Here is a 21,263-nt window from a genome sequence, read left to right as displayed (position 1 = left end):
TGAGACCAGCCTGGGCAACATAATGAAACTGTTTCTACAAAAAAATCAACCAGGCGTGGTGGCATTTGCTATAGTCCCAGCTACTCGGGAGGCCGAGGTGAGAGATTCCCTGAGCCTGGGAGGCCGAGGCTGCAGTGAGCCGAGATCATGTCACTGTACTCCAGCCTGGGTGACAGAGCCAGACGGTGTCTCCAAAAAAAGCACCAAAAAACAAAAGAAGTGCGTGATCCTCATCACCCTCACAGCAATGCTAGAGGCAGTGGGTCCTATCATCACCCCATCTTAGAGGAAGAAACGGGCATGGGGAAGTCCGGGACAGTCTGGCTATGTCCACGCTTTTAGCCCCGGGTTCCAATCCCTATGATGTGATCGGCCCACATTTGAACTTCAGTTTGACTTGCTCTCGCTACAGTTTTCTATAGCTACAAGCAAATAGGAATATGCAATCTTTCCCTCCATTATAAATGCTGTTCTGCACTTCACTTTGTCATCTCATTTTTTCTGGATTTCACCCCACAGGGGTCCATGACGAACTTCCTCACAGCCCTCATCTATTTACTGTCCAGAGCTGATGGGGACTTCGGGGACTCCTCATCTTCCACGACCATGAGCACGGAGTGGCCTTGAACACAGATGTGTGACCCACTACACCTGTGGGACTAACCCCTAGAAGTGGACTTGCTCAGCCTCAGCTTTCCAGTTTCCCCTCAACCTAATTATGTCAGTGGTACCTGGTTTCAAAATCTGCAGGGCTGCTTTGGCAATGAAGAGAGCCAAGGTAAAAGTGAGTCTCATGTCCTGAGTTCGAATCCCATTCCGGACTACATCCAACAGGTAAAGTAGCTTGAAAACAGAACAGAAAAGGAAAACGTAAGATGAGCGTGTTCAGAACTATGGTCAGTCTTCTCTGGTGCAGCCGAACCGGGGCTCGGCAGGGTGTGCCTGCTCCTCATATCCCAGGGGCCACCAAAGACGAAGCTCACAGGAGCAGACACAACTCGCCAGCATCTCCGGAACGCTGTTCGTTTTTATTTTAGGAGTCAGTCATGTGCACAACAGCAGAGAGAAGTCTGGCACCATGCCCCGAAAAGCTAATCTGCTCTTGTTCCTCCAGCACCACGGGGTACAGGTTTCTGAGGTTCAGTGTGTCGTGGATAATAGCTACCTTAACCACTGAGTTTAGACCAAAGAAATACTCCGTAGAATTCAAATCATTTTGTCTACACACAACACAAGAAAGCCTGTATGGAGACACTTTTCTCAGCCTCCACAGGGGGTTGTGGATCAAAGGCAACCTCCGGCATCACCTCCTAAGGGAACAGACTTCTGCTCTTTAGCAGAGACCTCCCGGCAACACGCCACCTCCGTGATCCTTAGTAAATCCTTCCACCAAACTGGGCGGACAGCCCGCCCTCTGAAGCCCGCAGCCCACCCCCACAGTGGGATGTACACTCTTCCTACTTACCTGGGACTGCTCATGGAACCGTGCCCCCTCCAAGTGTGAGTAGTAGGCCGCCAGGACATGGTAGGCTACGGCTCGCATCTGCGGGTCATAGCTGCTGAGGGCTGTGACAGTTAGACCCAGAGCATTTGAATCCAAAAATTTTCGACAATCCACCACAAACTCTACAGGAAATAAGATACAGCATGAAACACACACACATTATTATTGTTAACCTGGAGAATGAAATTTCCTCTTGCGTCTTACCAATAGCTACCTGCGCCAAGCACAAGGAATGCAAGTCTCTCTCCAACTCCTCCTAACTTCTGCTGAAGTTAGACAAACACAAACTCTTCCTTCATGTGGCAATAATGACCATACCTTCAGTTTTTAAAACGCTCATACATCCCAACCAGGATAATTTCATTACTTCTCATAAACACCCAATGAGTCAGGATACTGGAGGTGACACTGAGACCCACTGCGGAGACCCCAGCATGCCAGCGGCCTGGGGAACACAACTGGGAATCAGCAGAGAAAATCAGTCCCCAGCTTCCACCTTGCTCAGCCTTCCACTGCGGGCGTCTGTCTACAAGCATCACCGAGGAAAGCACGTATGGCAGTGAAAGCAGGAAAAGGCAGCTGATGCCAACCAGCCTGACGAAGGACTCACTCATACTCACTCTGCAACCCTAGCTCTTCCTTCAAACGAACAACACAAATCTCACAGAAAAGTGGCTCACCAAGCTTAATCAAAAGCTACGGTCCAGAGAGCCTGTTGGCTGGTATCCATTTGCCATTTGTGAGGCCTAGAGAAGCTGACAATCGCTACAGGAGTGGAGAAGACTCAAAGAGAGAGGGAGAAGGTCAGACACATGAGGGGATGTGCCTTACCACAACCTAGAGGGCTCTCCACGAATCAAACTGAGGACACCTCACCACTCCTTAATAAAAGCCCAGGCTATTTTGCAAGATAAATACTATCAAGAAGAACCTTAGAATAGGGATTCATGATTAATGATTAAACTGATCTTGATAATTACCCACAATGATGTTCTCGAGATAGAGTGACCAGTGGCCTAATTGGGAATCAAACACAAGCCAACTGAAATGACTACTCCAAATGAGTAATCATGGAATATACTATCAATAAGAGATAGTTCACTGATGACATTTTTAAAAGTTACAGAAAGATTAAGCATATTAAGCAGGGACACAGAAGATACAAAAACCTAAAACCAAGCTTCTAGAGGTGAAAATGAAAATATCCGAGCTGAAAAACACATTGGATGGTGATATGGTTTGGATCTGTGCCCCTACCCAAATCTCATGTCGAATTATAAACCCCCGTGTCGGAGGCAGGGACCCTGGTGGGAGGTGATTGGATCTCCGGGCAGATTTTCCCTTGCTGTTCTCATCATAGCGAGTGAGTTCTCACAAGAGCCGGTTGTTTAGAAGTGTGTGGCACTGCCCCACTTCCTCCTGCTCTGGCATGTAAGATGTGCCTGCTTTCCCTTTGCCTTCCACAATAATTGAGTTTCCTGAGGCCTCCCCAGCCATGCTTCCTGTATAGACTATGAAACCATGAGCCAATTAAACCTCTTTTTTTTAATCAATTGTCCAGTCTCAGGTTCTTTATACCTGTGCAAGAACGGACCAATACAGATGGGATTATCAGTGATTAGACACTAGACCAAAAAGGATTAGTGAACTTAAGACAGCAACAGAAACTATCCAAGTTGAAACACAGAGAGAAAAAAAATGAACAGAACATCACTGTCCTGTAGGTATGTGTAATTGGGGTCCCTGAAAAAAATCTGAAGAAATAATGGCCAAAACTTTTCTAAATCTGACAAAAAAAAAAACAAAAACAAAAACAAAAACTATAAACCTAGAAAGCCAAGAAACTCAATAACATAAAACATTAAGAATATCATGCAAGCATTATTACAAAAAGAAAATCACACCAAAGCACATCATGATCAAATTGTTTGACACCAGTGATTTTAAAAAAATCTTAAGAACAGCCACATGACATACAGAAGAATGAAGATAAGAATGGCAGATTTCTTGTCAGAAATAACCCAATTCAGGGGCCGGGCACAGTGGCTCACGTCTGTGATCCCAGCACTTTGGGAGGCCGAGGCGGGTGGATCACGAGGTCAGGAGATTGAGACCATGCTGGCTAACATGGTGAAACCCTGTCTCTACTAAAAAAGACAAAAAATTAGCCGGGCATGGTGGCGGGCGCCTGTAGTCCCAGCTACTCGGGAGGCTGAGGCAGGAGAATGGTGTGAACCCGGGAGGCGGAGCTTGCAGTGAGCCCAGATCGCGCCACTTTACTCCAGCCTGGGTGACAGAGCAAGACTCCGTCTCAAAAAAAAAAAAAAAAAAAAAAAAACCAATTCAGAAACCAGAGGAGCAACTTCTTTAAAGTACTATACGAAAAAACTGTCAATCTTGAATTTTATACCCCATCAAAATCTTTCAAAAGTTAAGACTTTTTTCAGACACAAAAAAGCTAAAATAATTGGTCACCAGTAGACTTGAACTATAAGAATTCTTAAAGGCAGTATTTTAAGAAGAAGAAAAACAATACCAGATAGAAATCTAGATCTACACAAAGGAATGGTAGCAATATGGCAAATATCAAATATTTACATTTCTTCTAAAAATAATGACAATTTGAAGCAAAAACAATATATTGTATGGTTTATAGCATACTGAAGTGTAATGCATGATAAGAATAGCAGAAAAGCCAGAAGGGAGGAAATGGATCTATACTGTTACAAGGTTCTTATACTGTACATGCAGTGGTATCATCTCACTTGAAGATAAACTGTAATAGATTGAAGATGTGTACTATAAACCCTAAAGCAACCAGTAAAAATATGCATGCATGCACTCATACACATACAAAAGTTGCAGCTAAAAGTCAACAAAAGACATTTAGAGTCAGATCAACAATCACATTAAATATAAATGATGTATACACTCCAATTAAAAGGCAGAGATGGTCAGATTAGATAAAAAGCAGAACCTAGGTACATGCTGCCTTCAAGAAACCCATTTGCAATATCAAGACATAGACTAAAAGTGAAAGGATGAAAAGAGCATAGTCAGATGACTCTTGGGCATAGCAGTTTAGGAACAAAATTTTCTAATTCTCTTATTTCTACTTTTTTAAAGAGAAGAGTCTCCTTTGTCGCCCAGGCTGGAGTGCAGTGGCACAATCTTGCTCACTGCAACCTCTGCCTTATGGGTGCAAGCGATTCTTGTGTCTCAGCCTCCTGCATAGCTAGGACTACAGGCATGTGCCACCACGCCCAGCTAATTTTCATATTTTTAGTAGAGATGGGGTTTCACCATGTTGGCCAGGCTGGTCTCAAACGCCTGGCCTCAAGTTATCAGCCTGCCTTGGCCTCCCAAAGTGCTGGGATTACAGGCATGAGTCACCATGCCCATCCTAATTTTCTTATTTCTCACAAGTGACTGTTTCTGATAAGAGGGGAAAAGAAATCCAAAAGCTTTAAAAGCACCAAACTAGATAAAATTATATTGTTTTACAAAAGATGGGAGAAATGTATTTAAGAGACACCTACATAAGTACATAACAAATATAGGTAAATGGACTACATTTGGGAAAGAGAACAGTCTAAACATTTAGTTTATACTCACTAAAAGCAGCTAATACTCAGCTGGCTGGGATATTTTTAGTAATCACTGACATTCTAAGACAAATGGATTTTCCACGTGTCCATGAGGAAAAGTCAGTTTCTTGTTTTGTGCTCATCTCTGCTAGTCTATGAAAATCTTGGCTTTGTAACACTTATGGAAAAGAGCTGCCCTCAGAATGTTGAAAACATAATAGGCTATTTAAAAATATTTATAAATGCCATTCTCTTTGTTTCAAGAACCTCATGAATAGCAACTTGGCCTTAACAGACCTTCAGATCAAAATGGCTTAACCAGGACAAGTTATCAAGGATTAAAACTAAAACTGCCCCAAAACTTGGTGTAATGGCTCACCCAGCAACTTGGGAGGCTGAGGTGGGAGGATTACTTGGGGCCAGGAGTTCCCCTGGCAACACAGAGAGATACAGTCTCTACCAAAAAAAAAAAAAATTAGCTAGGCATGATGGTGCACATTTGCAGTCCTAGCTACTCAGGAGGCTGAGGCAGGAGGACAGCTAGAAAGGAGTTTGGGTATACAGTGAGCCATGATTGTGCCACTGCACTCCAACCTAGGTGACAGAGTGACACCCCGACTCTTAAAACAATGTGCCCCAGTTTTAGTGGGCTTCAGTAGCAGTGTAACTGTGCTGTTGGAGCATCAGAAATCTTCCTTACACCTCTTTTTTCCATAATATCCCCCAGAGGCACCCCACTGGGCTAGACTCATCACAGTGAGAAGAGTCAGAGGAACCCGTGCGCTCTGGTCGTCTGGTGATGAGGCTCAGAGAATTGCAAACGGGGCTTCCTGCTCTGGCTGCCTTGTGGCATGTGTGAATTATGAGCTGTAGATTTCAGCCCAGTTCTGTTGAGGACAAGAGTTCACTGTGGAAAAAGCATTTGTCACTGCCATTGCTAACAGCCTTGGTTGGCCCTGTTTCTTGGCCAAGGACTCAGAGAAGGAAAGCAATAAGGTTAAGAAAACAGGTTCCCACTTCCAGCAAAAGGCTGAAAACGGAGCAGTGAGACTGTAATTACTCTCAAGACTGGCAGCCACATATAAAAATTAATTGTATGATCAATTTAGGATTATAGTTAGTTTAGCAATACCTGGACCAGGTGCCACCGCAGGAAGTAAAAACATACTGTTCAGAACTTCTGCTACACTCTGGGTAGCTGAATCGCACAAATATAACATGGGATAAATGCAGCTTGGCAGAAAAGATTGCATCATGTGTATCGCCATTTACATTAAGATCAAATACAGGATGCTGGCCCCTTCTAGGGAGGGAGGGGCTTGAGGAGCTGCTTACTGTTCTATGCCCTGATCTGGCTGGTGGTGTCACTACCACTGACTTTTCTACATGTCACACTTCAACTATTTCAGTGCCAGGAATCTGCCTCTTCCAACGAATGGGTATGCTTCCCTTCAGCAATCAATGAAATCTGTTTAAAAACCAGGCCTCCATTTTTTGTTCAGGATGACAAGATGCCCAGAGCAACATCTAATAAACGTACTTTTCGGGCAGTGGTTTTTTGTTTCTGTTTTTGGTATATCCATTTCCCTCTCCACCTCTATACCTTTTGAAACGTTCTACTTTGATATGAATTTTTTGTGTAAATTTTTGGCTATTGCAATTCCTTTCCAAGATTGGGACAGACAAGTTCTGCAATTTTTTTACCTATATTAAACCAATAAAACTTAAAATAGATGTATTTGGAAATTTAACATAAGGCAACTGGTACCTGGTACATTTTCCTAATTTGAAAGACCATTTACTAGTGACAGCTCTTCAAAAAAGTCCTCCCAGACCAAGGGGGGGTGGGGAGGAAGTACACTACTCAAGATTTCATGAAAATTAACATTCTGATTTTGCTATTAAACATTTTCCAAGCCTTTTTCTCCTGAAAGCTCTATTGTGAGACAGAGGACAGACTAAATGATTTGTCATAATTCACTAAAGTTAAAATGTCTAGTAGTCTTGCATTTTTTTAGAGTACGGAAACTTTATTTCCATGTTTGATGAGTAACAGACTTAGCCAGCGCCACTGAGGCACAGGGGAAATCAGAAGAGCTTCCTGGCCACAGAATAGGAGATCTGCTGCAGTTAGCCTGCTGCTTAAAATCGCCATCAGGGCAATTAAGATATCCGTTTGCTATTACCGTAATCTGACATTTGTATGAAATGCCTTCTGCTCTCTTGCAAACAAAATCTAGCTTCAGCAACAAACCACAGTGCTCACCAAGGGGAGCTAGAGCCAACACAAAGGCCTATTGATGGGAAGATCTCTATGAAATCCCAGCCTCTTTGATCTTTTTAAAAGGGATACAAAGGGCACCGATAGAGGACTGGTAAATCTATTCAGAAGTAGGAGCATTTGTAGAGAAAAGAAATTTTCAAGTTTAAAAAGGAGGAAAACAGGATGAATAGTAGAACACGGTCTCCCCAGTGCACCTAAATCTCCCCAGTTGTGAAGTCTGGGAGTCCATTCAGGGATCGTGCGAACCAGCACAGAAGCAAAATGCGTGCCTCGAAGCCCCCAGCACACCCCACTGGGAGCTCAAGCTGGACCTAGGAAAACATGAGGAACTGCAACAGTTCTCCCTCTAGAATGAGGAAACTATGGCCAGAGGTAGGGCAGGAAGCGGATTTTCCCTGTACACCCTTCAGCACCTGCTGAATTTCAAACTGTGAATCTATTACCTAATGTTAAAAATTAATGAACTTAGACTTCCCAATTCTGGCAAGATAGACACGCTTTTTCCTATTCTTCCTATCAAGCAGAACGAAAAATACTGAGCGTCATTTGTAGAACAAATATAAGATGATTCTGGAAGGTAGAAAGAAAGCAGACCAGACAGAGACCTTGAGACCCAAAGAACAAGGTAGTGCATTCCGGGGTTGTCTTCTTGCCTCATCTCTCCTAGACTTAGAGCTCAAGTCAGCAACCTGGAAACGTCGACAGGCTCTCTTACACACAAAGGCCACAACAAAAGTCTGTTCTAACAAAAAAAAAAGAAAAAGAAAAAAGGCTGCCTAACAAAGCAGAAAACTTTGAGACAATAATGGCGATACTTCAGCCAAACACTTTACTGTGCCCCACTCCCAGGCACATCGGCAAAGGTGGAGCCTAGACCCCCAGCCCTGCCAGGCTGGAAGGAGGAGCCCCAGATCCCCTGCTGGGGTGGCATCAGAGAAGGCCAAGGAGAGAGGCAGGATGTTCCTCTCTTGGGCAGTGACAGTACACTCCTCCTGACCCCACTGGGGTGTCAGAAGAAGCCGAGCAGAGAGCAAGGACATTCAGCATGCCCAGTAGTGACTCGGTGGCCCCGACTTCTACTCGTCCCCACCAGGAAAGACCTGCGGAGGCCCAGTGAGCAGCTGAGACCCCCATCTGTCACAAGCGGGACAGATGGACTTTTCAACACACGGAGGCTGTAACAACTGACAACAACAGGTGAAGCAGTACGAATCGGGACCCAGACCTCACACCTCACAGAAAAACGAGCTCAAAACAGATCACGGGCTTAAACGTAAAGAGTAAAACTAGAAACGTTTAGATAGAAATATAAGAAAAATTTATCAGGATCTAGGGGTAGACAGAGTTCTTAGATGCCAAGAACATGATCCATAAAAGGAAAAACTGACCAACTGGACTTCATCAAAATTAAAAGCTTTTGCTCTGTGAAAGAGCCTGTTAAGAGGATTAAAAGATAAGCTACGGATTGTTAGATATTTGCAAACCACAAATCCTTTCAAGGACTAGTATCTAGAATATATAAACAACACTCAAAACTCAATAGTCAAAAAAAGAAAGACAAAAAAAAAAAAAAATCCCCAAATGCAATAGTTAAAAAAACAAAAAACAAAACATCCCATTAGAAAATGGGCAAAAGGCATGAACAGACATTTCACCAAAGAGGATATGTAGACAGCAAATAAGCCACAGGATGTTCAACATCATTAGCCATTAGAAAAATGCAAATTCAAGCCACAATGAGCTATCCTGCACACTGTCAGAATGCCCCCAACCAACAGACCTGACCAGCCTGGGAAGATCAATCTCAGTGTTTCTCAATGTGTGTTACATGTACGTGTTTCTTTCTCTCTCCACAACCCATTCCACCCACAAGAACTCCCACTCTGAGGCTACTAGACACAAAACATAATTTCCAAAATGTATTTAAGCCAAGAAAAAGGCAACCTCAGCAGGCTGACTCATTTTCAGGAATAAAATCTCTCATTTCTGTTGGTATTTGACCAGTAACTAATGAAAATGCTCATCATTAGGAATTAGGGAAACATCAAAGATAATCGGACATTCCCAGATTTTAAAATTACAATTTTTTTTTACATCACTGTATGTTCAAAATACTAACTGACTTTGCTGAAAATCACTGGAATGAACAGATGAGAGGGTGGCTGAAGATCCCTTAAGAATTATTTCCAAGATTCAGGTCCTCATCTGGTAATTGTGGCAATAATTACCATAATCAACCTGACCTCTGAGAAGTCACGCATAGCAAACGCATAGCAAGCCCTGACCCCAGAGAAGGCTGTAGTTACCTGGCCTGGTCAGCTCACTGAAGAGCTGAAGGAGAAAGCAGGGGTCGTAGAGGCCATCAAGATCCACCCTGCTCTTGTCTTTGAATATCAGCTCCTGTGTGTCCTGAAAGAGCCAAAACCAACAAAAATGTGTGATTCAACCTCACGAAGGTAATATAGGTTGAGTATCCTTTATCTGAAACACTTGGGATCAGAAGTGTTTCAGATTTTGGAATATTTGCATACATAATGATATAGCTTGGAGATGGGAGCCAAGTCTACCAACACACAAATCATTTGGGTTTCATATGCACATAACATACATAGTCTGCAGGTAACTTTATACAAGAATTTAAGATAATTTTGTGCATGAAACAAAGTCTCTGTACACTGAGCCTCAGGAAAGCAAAGGCGTCTCTATCTCATGTTAGTGCTCAAAAAGCCTCAAATTTTGGAGCGTTTCAGATGTGGCATTTTCAGATTAGAGATTCTCAACCTGTATGGCGTAACTGTTTACCCACTATTGCCAGAGCTCAAATTATTTTGAATATTTAAGGGCATAAAACAAAGTACTTCTTTAAAAGCAGTGCCTGTACATGAAATGATAGGATCCTTGGGATGTGCTGCAAAATCATCTCCTTGGGGGCAGGGGAGCAGAGTGGTATAAACAGAACAAACGTGGCCAGTGCAGATCATTGTCGCAGCTGGGTGGTGGGCTTATGAGGGTCTGGTTTCTGTACCTTTAAATATGATAAGATTCTTACTTAATAAAATGGTAAATAACAAGAAAAACGAAGCTGAGGGTGCAGATGGAGCCCCTGCGGCTGGGGCAACGGGGTGGGTAGGGAAAGAACAGCAGCAGCCGCACCTCAGAGGGCAGCAGCCTCCGGTTCTGGGGGAAGTGCAGGATGGTCTGCATCATCCGATCCCGGTCCAGCAGGCAAAGGATGTCCCCGACGCTCGGCTGCTGCCACAATGACCTGCCCAGGCTCCGGCATGTCTTATGATGCTCCACAGCCGCTGGGCCCCACAGCAGCACCCTAGAGCCAGAAAAGGGAAAAGAGACTGGTCACAGGGCCCCCCGGGAACGGAATTCATCCCGATAACAACAACAGGCAGTTGTCAGGCCGCCAGTTCACACCAGGTGCTGTTCTGAGCATGTGACATGTTACATCACTCAATCCCATCACAGCTTATGTGAGGGTGATGCTGAGGGTGGGTGAGTGTCGGTGATGACAGAAGCTGGTGTCTACTCAGAGCTTATGATGTGCAGGCCTATTCTAAGTCCTTCACGTAGATCAATTCACTCAATCTGCCCAATGGCTCCATCAGGTGGGCACTATTATTATCTCCCATGTTCCAATGGGGCAAAGAGGTGCGGAGAGGATTAAGCAAGTTGCTCAGCTGCTCACCTGCCCAGATGGTATATTGCAGGGCTGGGATTCAAACTCAGGAAGTCTGGCTCCTGAGTCCATGCTAGACCACAGCAGCAGAATCCTGATCTCTCACTGCTCACATGTGGCCACGACTGAACCAGGTCTGCCTACACTAGCCTTTTGGCTACGCCCACCATGTGTATGCTGTGGACAACCTTCACACCACAACCTCCACCACAGCTGTGAGAGGCCACCTTGCCTTCTTCCTAGAAAATGACTCTAGCCTAGCGCTTCCGCCAACTCTTCTCCTCCCTCCCCCATCCACTGCCCCGCTGCTGCCAGGCCGCTCCCCAGAGCCCAGCTGTGACGAGGACTGCTTCTCCGCTGTCTCCTGGATGGAATGGAAACGCTTCTGTCTGGTACTTCCACCCTCTACTGCCAATTCATTTGGCCTTCCCATTGCCTGCTTCCCTGCACACATCCGATGACCCCGATAAGCCGGGCTACTCACCCTTTTCCCAAATGTCCTGATTTTCCACCTCCTGCATGCTGTTTCCTCCTCCTGCTGTCCCAGGCCCCTCTGCCCACCTCACCTCAATTAAATCCCTCTGACTTGCCAAATGCCAACCCTGGCACGAATTGGTCCTGAGCACACAGAGCCTGGCTCTTGGTGCTTCTGTAAGAGCTGGTTTACATCTTGGGGCGTGAGTCAGCTGCCACTTTAAAAATGTTAAATTTCTCACAGTCTGATACCCTCAGCAGACAGGAAGACTGTATCTCATTCCTGTAGGTTTTCCTGAGAGCACCAAGCCCAGCGCCTCCAGGCACTCAAGTAACATCTATAGAGCTAAATACTTCTAAACAAAATTCTTCTAAATACAGGTTTGCTTCTGTGCGAGTAAACAACAGTCACTAACGTTAGAAAAGGAAAGAATCATCCTTTCAGGGATGCTCGCTGTTCACCTCAGTTTCTGGCAGGCAGGCAGCCCATGCGCCAGGCACACCGGCAGACTGCCCGCTACTGACCGTCGGGAGAGCCACCACGGAGCGTCCAAGGTCCCCAGCGCAGCACCCCAAGCTCAGGCCTGCTCCCTCATCTAAGGACGGGATGTTTATTTTGTTTGCGGAAATGCTCTGTGCCCTTTAGAGCCACAGAGCCAGTGAGTGACAAATCCTTGATTCACTCTTCCCCCGGGAGCTGAAACTAGACTCCCTTCACAACCAGCCCCATCTGCGACTCCCGGGGCAGCCTTGCTTGGCTCTCTCTGCTCTCTGGGTTAGAGGGTGCTCTCCTGCAGAAATGGGGAGCTGGACCAATGCTGCACTGTGATAAAACCCGCCTCCGATTTGCTCTCCCCTCTTCCTCACATAAGGAGGACTGTTCTACTCCAGAAAGGACATAACTGACATAGCACCAGGTCTGACGTCAGAAGAGCGAGGCTGGCGCAGGAGAAAGGAAGACAGTTTCTATGCAAGCCCTGGGCGTTCTTAAGAGACAGAAAAAAATGTTTTCATTTCCTTTTTCTTTCTTTTTTTTGTGGTGGGGAGGGTTCAGAGATCGCTTCTGAGCTGATACAGTTCTTATCTTTAAACAAAGTACTTTGAAGTGGAAATCATTTTCTCCTCCCTCCGAGCTCTCCTGAAGGATCTTCCTTGGCTCAGTCAGCCCACCTCCTGGCTGAACACACACACACACGTACATATGGAGCAGATGTTCCGGTGCTAGTCCCAAATGGCAAGGAGAAAAGAAGACTCTAGGGCAGCAAAGGGGATCCAAAAGTGCATTCTATCAATGGCACCTTCGATCAAGCTCCCGCTGAGGTGCAGCACTTGTAAAGGTGAGGCAGGGCCCACAGGGAAAGGTGTTACACTCAGCCCTGCAAGACCAAAGCCCAACTGACCAAGAAGCTGGGAGCCCAGGAGAGGCCGACATGCACACACACACCTACCCACACACATGCACGCACACACAGACGCAAGCACGCATGCACACACAAACAAAAATAGAGTAGATTTTATGCACGGTTAGGCCCCCTGACACTTCCCCTGAAATCCCTACGGCATAAGTCAATCTACCTAAAGGCATGAGGAGAAAAGTTTTCAGAAAAATCAGCCAAATGAGACACCTCAGCCTAGCCGCCAGTGAGCCTGGGGCATTTCCAGATGGACAGGCACCCATCAGTCAGCTGGAGTGTCCCTGCCCAGATGCCTTATGGCATGAGGCCAAGCTTCCCCAGAGCAGCCTATGCAGAAGCCGGTGTGAGTCAGGGGAGTGCTGCCTGCCTCACTCTTTCCCTGAGAACCAAACTGGAATGAGAGAAAATCTCGAGTCTGGAGCTCGCTGTGTGGAGAGGGGGCTGAGACCTCAAGGCCTAGTCCACCTCTAGCTCAATACTCACCTGAAGTTGATGAGGCTGAGCTTGTTCCGCTCATATGCTCGAAGCAGAAGTAAAATCTTCTGATCTACAAGTCAAAGCAGGATCGGTTTAGAAAGATGAACCCCTGACACCCTCCTGCTGCTCACACCACCTGCCCTCATACCCTCCCCTGCTCAAATGGCCTGGTCCTCACATCTTCACCCTGCTCCCACCGCCTGCTCTCACTCCCTCCTCCTGCTCACATCCCCCTGGCCCTCATTCCCTATCTCTGTTCACATCCCCCTGGCCCTCATTCCCTATGTCTGCTCACACCCCCGGTCCTCATTCCCTATCTCTGCTCACATCCCCCGGCCCTCACTCCTATGTCTGCTCACACCCCCGGTCCTCACTCCCTACCCTGCTCATACCACCCCCACCCTGGCCCTCACTCCCTCCCCGTTTACAGCCCCACCCCGGCCCTCACACCCTCCCCCTGCTCACACCACCCAGCCCTCACACCCTCACCTAGGACACTGAGAGTGGCGCCATAGGCCCCGAGAAGCACGGCAAAATGGCTGCTCTCACAGACAGAGGGGCACATCTCCACCACTGTCAACATCAGGTCCACCAGCGCTTCTGCAAGAAAACAACCCTGAAACACACGGCATGGTGGAGTAGACACCCTGAACACCAGCAGCGAAGAGAGCCTTCCAGGGAACACCGAAATGCTGGAAATCTCCCCCTCTGAATAACACTGGTGTGTGGACTGCCATCTAATCCCTTCCCCACTTATTTCTCTTATCATTATTTTCTTTTTTTGAGATGGGGTCGTGCCACGTTGCCCAGGCTGGTCTTGAACTCCTTAGCTCAAGTGATCCTCCTTGGCGTCCCAAAGTGCTGGGATTAGAGGCATGAGCCACTGCGCCCAGCCCCCCACTTATTTTTCAATTAAGACACCTCCACAATCACCTTTCTTCCTAGGCCTTTGACAAGGCTGAATTCAGCCCCTGCACACTCCCCCTCCCAAATGTTAAGCCAATACGGATTTTCAATCCAGCCATGTTCTCCCCATGACTGTGCTACCGAAGCCTCTAGTCTGTCTACTCTTGCCTGAATTGAAGGGGGCAGCCCTTTTTAGTTTTTCTACTACTCATACCAGTGATGTGGCTAATGGCTGTCTTCGACTTATTAATAGCAGTTTATTACAGTCCGGCCCTGTGGTGATTGCTAATACTTCTGGGTGTGAATTTTATGTCTAAAAGGCGTGGTTTCAAGAGGGCGGGAACCCTCGGATTATCTTCTCTGACACCCGACCTGTGAGCACTAAAATGAATGAATACTGACTGAATTAGGGATGGAGCCTAAACTTAGACTTTTGAAGTTCTTTACCACTGAACTGTCAATGGGCAAGTTCTAACCATTTTTCCTTGATAAAAGTTTCAATCTTCCTGAGCAGAAATTTCATGCAACTAATCCATTTCTCTCAGGTTAGACACCCACACTTTTTTCCACACTTGACTTCCCCTGGATCCCAGATTTTAACATGAGCCCATGATATGGCACTAAGATCTCAAACACGACTTCTGTACGCCAGTTACGGCCTTGAAAACAGGTCTGTGTTTGCTGTTTGACGACAAGTCAGGAGACATTTCTTGACCCTAGATTTGACAGAAATAAAACATTCCAAGACTGTCTTGGCAATGCTTCCTTAGCTCCGAGAGCCTGAGGGAGATGAGCTTCAGTGCAGCTGGTATAAGGAAATCAGGATAAAATCTGGATCTGGAATGGAAGGGTTGGGGTGAGGGGTCACCTTTTACTTGGCTGTCTGGGCTCTCCTCTCCGTCAGACTTCAGTAGAGTCGGCAGAAACAGCGAGTGCTGCATGAGCATCATGTGGACCACCGGGAGCTGGATGAGCTTCGTGCGCACGGAGCTTTCTGGGCCATACAGGAGCTGTATGGCGGTGAGGAGTGTTTTTAAAAATGTGCGGTCCTGGTACCGAAATCTAGGTGGCGAGAGTCAAAGGGAAAAGAGCTTTGCTAAAGGGAAAATTTATTTTATAGAAAACAATAAAAATTCTTTTTCTCAGTATTTTATTTGTTTATTTATTTTTGAGATAGAGTCTTTAATTCATTCTGTTGCCCAGGCTGGAATATAGTGGTGCAATCTCAGCTCACTGCAGCCTTTGCCTCCCAGGTGCAAGTGATTCTCCTGCCTCAGCCTCCACAGTAGCTGGGATTAAAGGCATGCACCACCATGCCTGGTGAATTTTTGTATTTTTAGTAGAGATGGGATTTCACCAGGTTGGCCAGGTTGGGCTTGAATTCCTGACCTCAGGTGATCCGCCCACCTTGGCCTCTCAAAGTGCAGGGATTACAGGCGTGAGCCACCGCGCCCGGCCATTTTCTCAGCGTTTTATTAAGAAAATTTTCAAACAACACCAAGTTGAGAATTTTGCAGTGGATATCCTCTACCCACCATCTAGGCTCTACCACTGACATGGCACTGCATGGCTCTATCACGTCCTGTCTGTCCACTGACACAGGGAGCACTTCTGAAAACAAGGGAGGGATGCAGTGCATTTATTTTTATGACTCAAACACCAAACGAACTTCCTGCTCAGTGGAAACACCAGGAGGCATGATAACAGCTGCGCCTGAGAAAGAGGCAACTTAGTGCCTCCCAGGTCACCTTGCCCAGCCTCCCTCCTTCCTCACTGTCCCCTATTCAGAACTTCCATCAAATGGTTCAGAAGCCTTCTATGTCCTAAATCCCTTCAAAACCCACTAAGGAAAGGAAAGCAACATGCTCTAAAAAAAGTGTTTTTCAGTCCTACACAAATAACTTTAACCTAAGACAGAAAGAAATATCATAATTCTGTGATGGTAACCTATGGTCGTCATTAACCTGGCACCCACCCTCACTTCTCTTTCTCCTCTTGTGTGAAATACTTTTCTCTGTTTCAAGTTCATAGGATGGTCAGGGAAATGAAAATAATGCATGACTATCTGATTGCCCCAAACTGAAGAGCTGGAATGTATTAAGGGTCAGGGAGGATGTGAGGGAAAAATGAACCCTAACACACACTCTGTTGGGAGTGCAAATTCACTGGCCGGGCGTGGTGGTTCATGCCTGTAATCCCAGCACTTTGGGAGGCCAAGGCAGGCGGATTATCTGAGGTCAGGAGTTCGAGGCCAGCCGGCCCAACATGGTGAAACCCCGTCTCTACTAAAAATACAAAAATTAGCAGGGCGTGGTGGTGCGTGCCTGTGGATCCAGCTATTTGGGAGACCGAGGCAGGAGAATCGCTCGAACCTGGGAGATGGAGATTGTCGTAAGCCGAGATCGCACCATTGTACTCCAGCCTGGGCAACAAGAGTGAAGCTCTGTCTCAAAAACAAAACCAAAAAATTTGCTCAACAACTTTGGTGAGCAGTTTGAACATCTAGAACTGAAGATGCACCCACACTAAAAGCCAGTAAGTCCCCAGTCCACTCCAAGAAACTGTTGCCTCTGCACCAAGAGACATGATAGAGACTACAAGACTATAATGGGAGAGAATGAGACAGAGGAAGAGAAAAAGAGAGGGAGGGAGCGAGAGATGTGATTTAAAGGGGAGAAGAGGGAGAACAGCCTAGACGTTTGTCAGTAGAGGACTGGCTAAGTAAATTGGAATATAGATGACCGAATATTCTACTGCAATAAAAATGAACGACTTAGATCTACAAGTATCAACATGGGTAAATTAGAAACATGTCGGTGAACAAAAGGATGTATAAAGAATGATACATTAGTGTAAAATGTTAAACACGCTAAATAATATTGTTTAACAACATACTAACACTCAGTGCATGAAAATACAAAAGAAGATATTGACAAGACAAAGCAGAACCTCGGAAGACTATTGACCTTTGGTTAGAGAGGGATGAGAAAGAAACAGGACAAACACAGAAGACTGGCAGTATTTATTAAATGTGGGCACTACTATTATTCTCTGCACATTTCTGCATTTCTTTAAATAGTTCTTTTTAAAAGACCGCTTCTCTCATCATCAGAAGCACCCTGTGTCAAGAGGCAAATCATTTAACTTCTTCAGCTTCTATCTCTAAAAATGAGGTGACATCTGCTCCACCACCTGGATTATGCTAATGACAAGCTATAAAAGAGGCTTCGCATGATGAACGACATTCACACCTTTACTAAGGGCTCTAAGAAAATAAAATCAACTTACTTGAGTCCTGTCTTCACGAATTTCTGCCAATCACCAGGATCAACTTCATTAAGTGCATGCTATGAATAAAATAAGTAAGAAATACACATGAAACATCTCAATCTACAAAATACTAAAAGATCCTGGCTGCAGAGCCTTCAGAAAGGGCATCTGCCTCCATGGCCTGATTCCTCCTCTGTAAAACCCATGATCAAAGGGTTGAAAAGAGGAACGCCGGTGTCCCCTCCTGCTCCGACCCTTGTGATTTGACCCAGCACCTCCTCTGTTCCGGACTCTTTGTACAACACTTTTTTTTTTTTTTTTTTTTAAATAGAATAGGCATACAAATTGATTAATGTGCGTGGGGAAAAATCACTGAGCAGTTACTCTTGTTTGCACAATTCTTGATAAGCATGTGACAGCTCAAACTTGCAGGGGCAGAGAGCAGAACCGAGATTAATCTTAAAATAAAAACTAAAATGCAGAATATGAAATTACACTTAGAGCCATTCAGTAAACACAAAACACAGTCATCCAAACAATCCACAAGAGCATGCAGGTTTTGGGGTTTTTTTTAACTTAAAAAAATTGTTTGGTTATTTCTGCTAGTAGCTCTGACATTTTATCAGCATAATTGTGTTTATCAAATAGTCAAAGGAAATTTCCTGAGTAGTCCTATTTTTTTCCTTTGTCTATCATTTCAAATAGCACTAATAGATTTGTAATTAGCCTTTTATTAAATAGCCAATGAAAGCCACCAGTGTGACATCTCTACCCAGCCTCCAGGACACAGGGTTGGATGACATGAAGAGGTCTGTGGAACTGGAGGATCAATGTGGCTCCAGAGAGACCAGCTAAAGGCCGTGTGTGTGCAGGCTGCTGCCTCCCACCAGGCTGGCTGTGCAGTGGAGGCCACAGTTCCAGAAATCACAAGGAGATACAAGGAGATCCTGGACCCATCAGCTGAGGCCTATCTCATACTCGTTACTTTTATTTATTTATTTTTTAAAAAATAGATTGGGTCTTGCTAGGTTGCCAAGGCTGGAGTGCAATCCCACTACTGATCAGCACAGGAGTTTTGACCTGTTGTTTCCAACCTAAGCCAGTTCACTTCTCCTTAGGCAACCTGGTGGTCTCCTGCTCCAGAAGGTCACCAAACTGATGCCAAACTTAGTGTGGAAACCCAATGGGTATAGCCCAGAAGCTATGGGCTCAAGCGATCATCCTGCCTCAGCCTCCAGAGCAGCTGGAACTACAGGCGCGCGCCACCATGCCTGTCTCATCACATTTTTAAATACATGTTCTCTTTCCCCCAGCATTTCCTACAGCTGGACATAATTGGCCAAGTATGCAAAAATGGACCACGCAAAGGTGTTTATCACAGCATTTTCTATCATAATAAAAAAACCGGAAAACCACCTACAGGTCCAGTATTATACAGCTGCATGATACATGATGGTATATCTACCCATCTACCACTCACCAACAAAGTCACAGCAGGTCCACAGTCACCAGGTGGGAAAAAAAAATCTCTAAATATGGTACTATGTTAAAAACAAACAAAAGACCAGGCTACACACAGCATGCATAATATCCCAATAATATATAAAATTATACATAATTTTATCACATACACGCAGATATATAACAAGGTCTCTAGAGGGAAATTTACCAAACTTATAATGAGATGGCCTCTGGGTAATGGGAGTTTTTTTTTTCCTTCTTCTGTATTTTTTGCAGTGTTAATACTTGCAATGAGTATGTCTTTTAGCCTTATGATCACAAAAACCAGTAATGCCAAACTGCATGCGTGGTAGAGGAGGGTGGATATCATACAGTGGAATTCTACTCAGCAACAAAAAGTAAGAAACTACTCATTCCCACTACATGGATGAATCTGGAAAGCATCACTGAACTGAAAGAAGTGAAATGCACCACAGCTGACACACTGTATGATTACACTGCACAGTTCCAAGTCTACAAAGGTCTCAAACAGGCAAAACAACCTCAGGGTGACAGAAATCAAAAGAGTGGTTGCTTTGGAGGGAAGCGGATTTTGAGAAGATGCACAAGACACTTTCTGGGAGATGAAAATCTTGGATAGGAATGTAGGGTACACAGATATATGAAGTACACATATTTCTGGATACTTCAAAATATGTAAACTTACCTCAATTAAAAGAAAAGGCAGGCAAGGAGGGAGGCAATCCCCTAAAAGAGCCCAGTCTGTCATTCCATCAACAAGCCACCCACAGGGTGGAGAGGAATAATGGCCAAATATTTCGAAATTTTGTGAAAACTATAAACCTACAGAACATAAAGCTCACTGAACCCAAAGTACAAGAAACTTGAATAAAACTATCCAGAGGTATATCATTATCAAACTGCTTTAAACCATGCCAAAAAAAAAAAAATCCTAAAATCAGTCAGAGAAAAAAGACACAACACAGAGAAACAAAGGCAAGAAAGGCAGATTTCTTACTGGAAGCAAAGCAGGCCAGAAGACAGAAAAGCAACAAGTTTGAAATACTTAAATGAGGAAAAAACTATTAACCTAGAGTGAAACTATTAACCCAGTGAAACTTCCCAGCTTGTTTTATGAGGCCAGCGTTACCTAATCCTTAAAACCAAAGACACTGCAGGAAAATAAAATTACAAACATCCCTCATGCACACAGATGCAAAAATTCTTAACAAAATATTAGCAAATCATACAATATATAAAAATAAAACATCAAAATCAAGCAGGCTTATCCCAGGAATGCAAGGTTGGTTTAACATTCAAAAATTTGTTAATGTAATTCATCTTATTAGTAGACTAATCAAAAAACAAGACATTATACAACATCTCTAGATGGAAAAAAGGATTTGACAAAATTCAACATCCATTCCTGATAAAAGATGGTTCACCAATTCTGGGGTTATCTGGTATCTGCCACTCTGCCACAGACACAGCCCCTCTCATTTCCTACAGGGCCATATTCATGCCACCTGGCTTGAAATGCATCTATAGCTTGGTTTATCCAGCATACTCTTTCCCACAGAAATTTAATCTGGATCTCTAAGAAAAGACACTTACCAACAACGTGTTTAATCTAAGCAGCATTTGCTTCTCCTGATCCTGAGTATTGTCATCATCTTTCTGGCCACCATTGAAAGACACGATCAGCCACTTCACACAGGACTCCAAAAGGGTCCTTCTCCAGGCACATAGCTCTTCTGCTGACCCTTCCAGAGCTGCTGAAATGGAGTCAGCCACGATCCACCTGCAGCAGGGGATGAGAGTCAGAGACAGAGAGGAGGCCTAAATCCTTCTGACTTTACATATAATCCAGCATCACAAAGAGCCATATGGGATAGATGCTGAGTCCTGCTCCCCACACTACCCACTCACAGGAATCACAGGCTTCCCTAGACTCTTACTCAAATGCCAAAGATATACCAGAATTTTTACAAGCAAGGGAAATACTATTAGTACACTAGGAAAAGGATACGTATATCCAGACTTTGTCTAAATTAGGGTTTCTCAACCTCAGCGCTACTGGCATTATGGGACAGATAACTCTACCCTTTAGAAGCCAGAAGCAACACCCCCTCATCCTAGTTGTGACAATAAAAGATGTCAGACATTGTCAATTGTCCCCTGGGAAAAAATCACCCCC

General features: G+C 44.9%; 1 protein-coding gene across 2 annotated transcripts in view; it reads right to left on the bottom strand.

Annotated features, from left to right (window-relative positions):
- The window catches only part of URB1 (URB1 ribosome biogenesis homolog), an 81,101-nt gene that overhangs the window by 13,034 nt on the left and 46,804 nt on the right, over positions 1-21,263 (bottom strand). For both annotated transcript variants that reach the window (XR_003727897.2, XM_015133032.3), the window contains exons 24-32: positions 20,681-20,867; positions 17,624-17,682; positions 15,204-15,397; positions 13,919-14,029; positions 13,436-13,499; positions 10,529-10,700; positions 9,682-9,784; positions 1,466-1,626; positions 732-843 (exon numbers count right to left, since the gene is read on the bottom strand). Coding sequence is in view for 1 of the 2 variants with exons in the window: in XM_015133032.3 (XP_014988518.3) it covers positions 732-843; positions 1,466-1,626; positions 9,682-9,784; positions 10,529-10,700; positions 13,436-13,499; positions 13,919-14,029; positions 15,204-15,397; positions 17,624-17,682; positions 20,681-20,867 (1,163 nt within the window). In the remaining variant the exon portion in view is untranslated. The remainder of the gene's footprint in view (positions 1-731; positions 844-1,465; positions 1,627-9,681; positions 9,785-10,528; positions 10,701-13,435; positions 13,500-13,918; positions 14,030-15,203; positions 15,398-17,623; positions 17,683-20,680; positions 20,868-21,263) is intronic.

This window comes from Macaca mulatta, chromosome 3 (assembly GCF_049350105.2).
Source record: "Macaca mulatta isolate MMU2019108-1 chromosome 3, T2T-MMU8v2.0, whole genome shotgun sequence".
NCBI lineage: Eukaryota > Metazoa > Chordata > Mammalia > Primates > Cercopithecidae > Macaca > Macaca mulatta.
The sequence above is the reverse complement of the archived record's forward strand: the minus strand, read 5'-3'. Positions and strand labels throughout refer to the sequence as shown.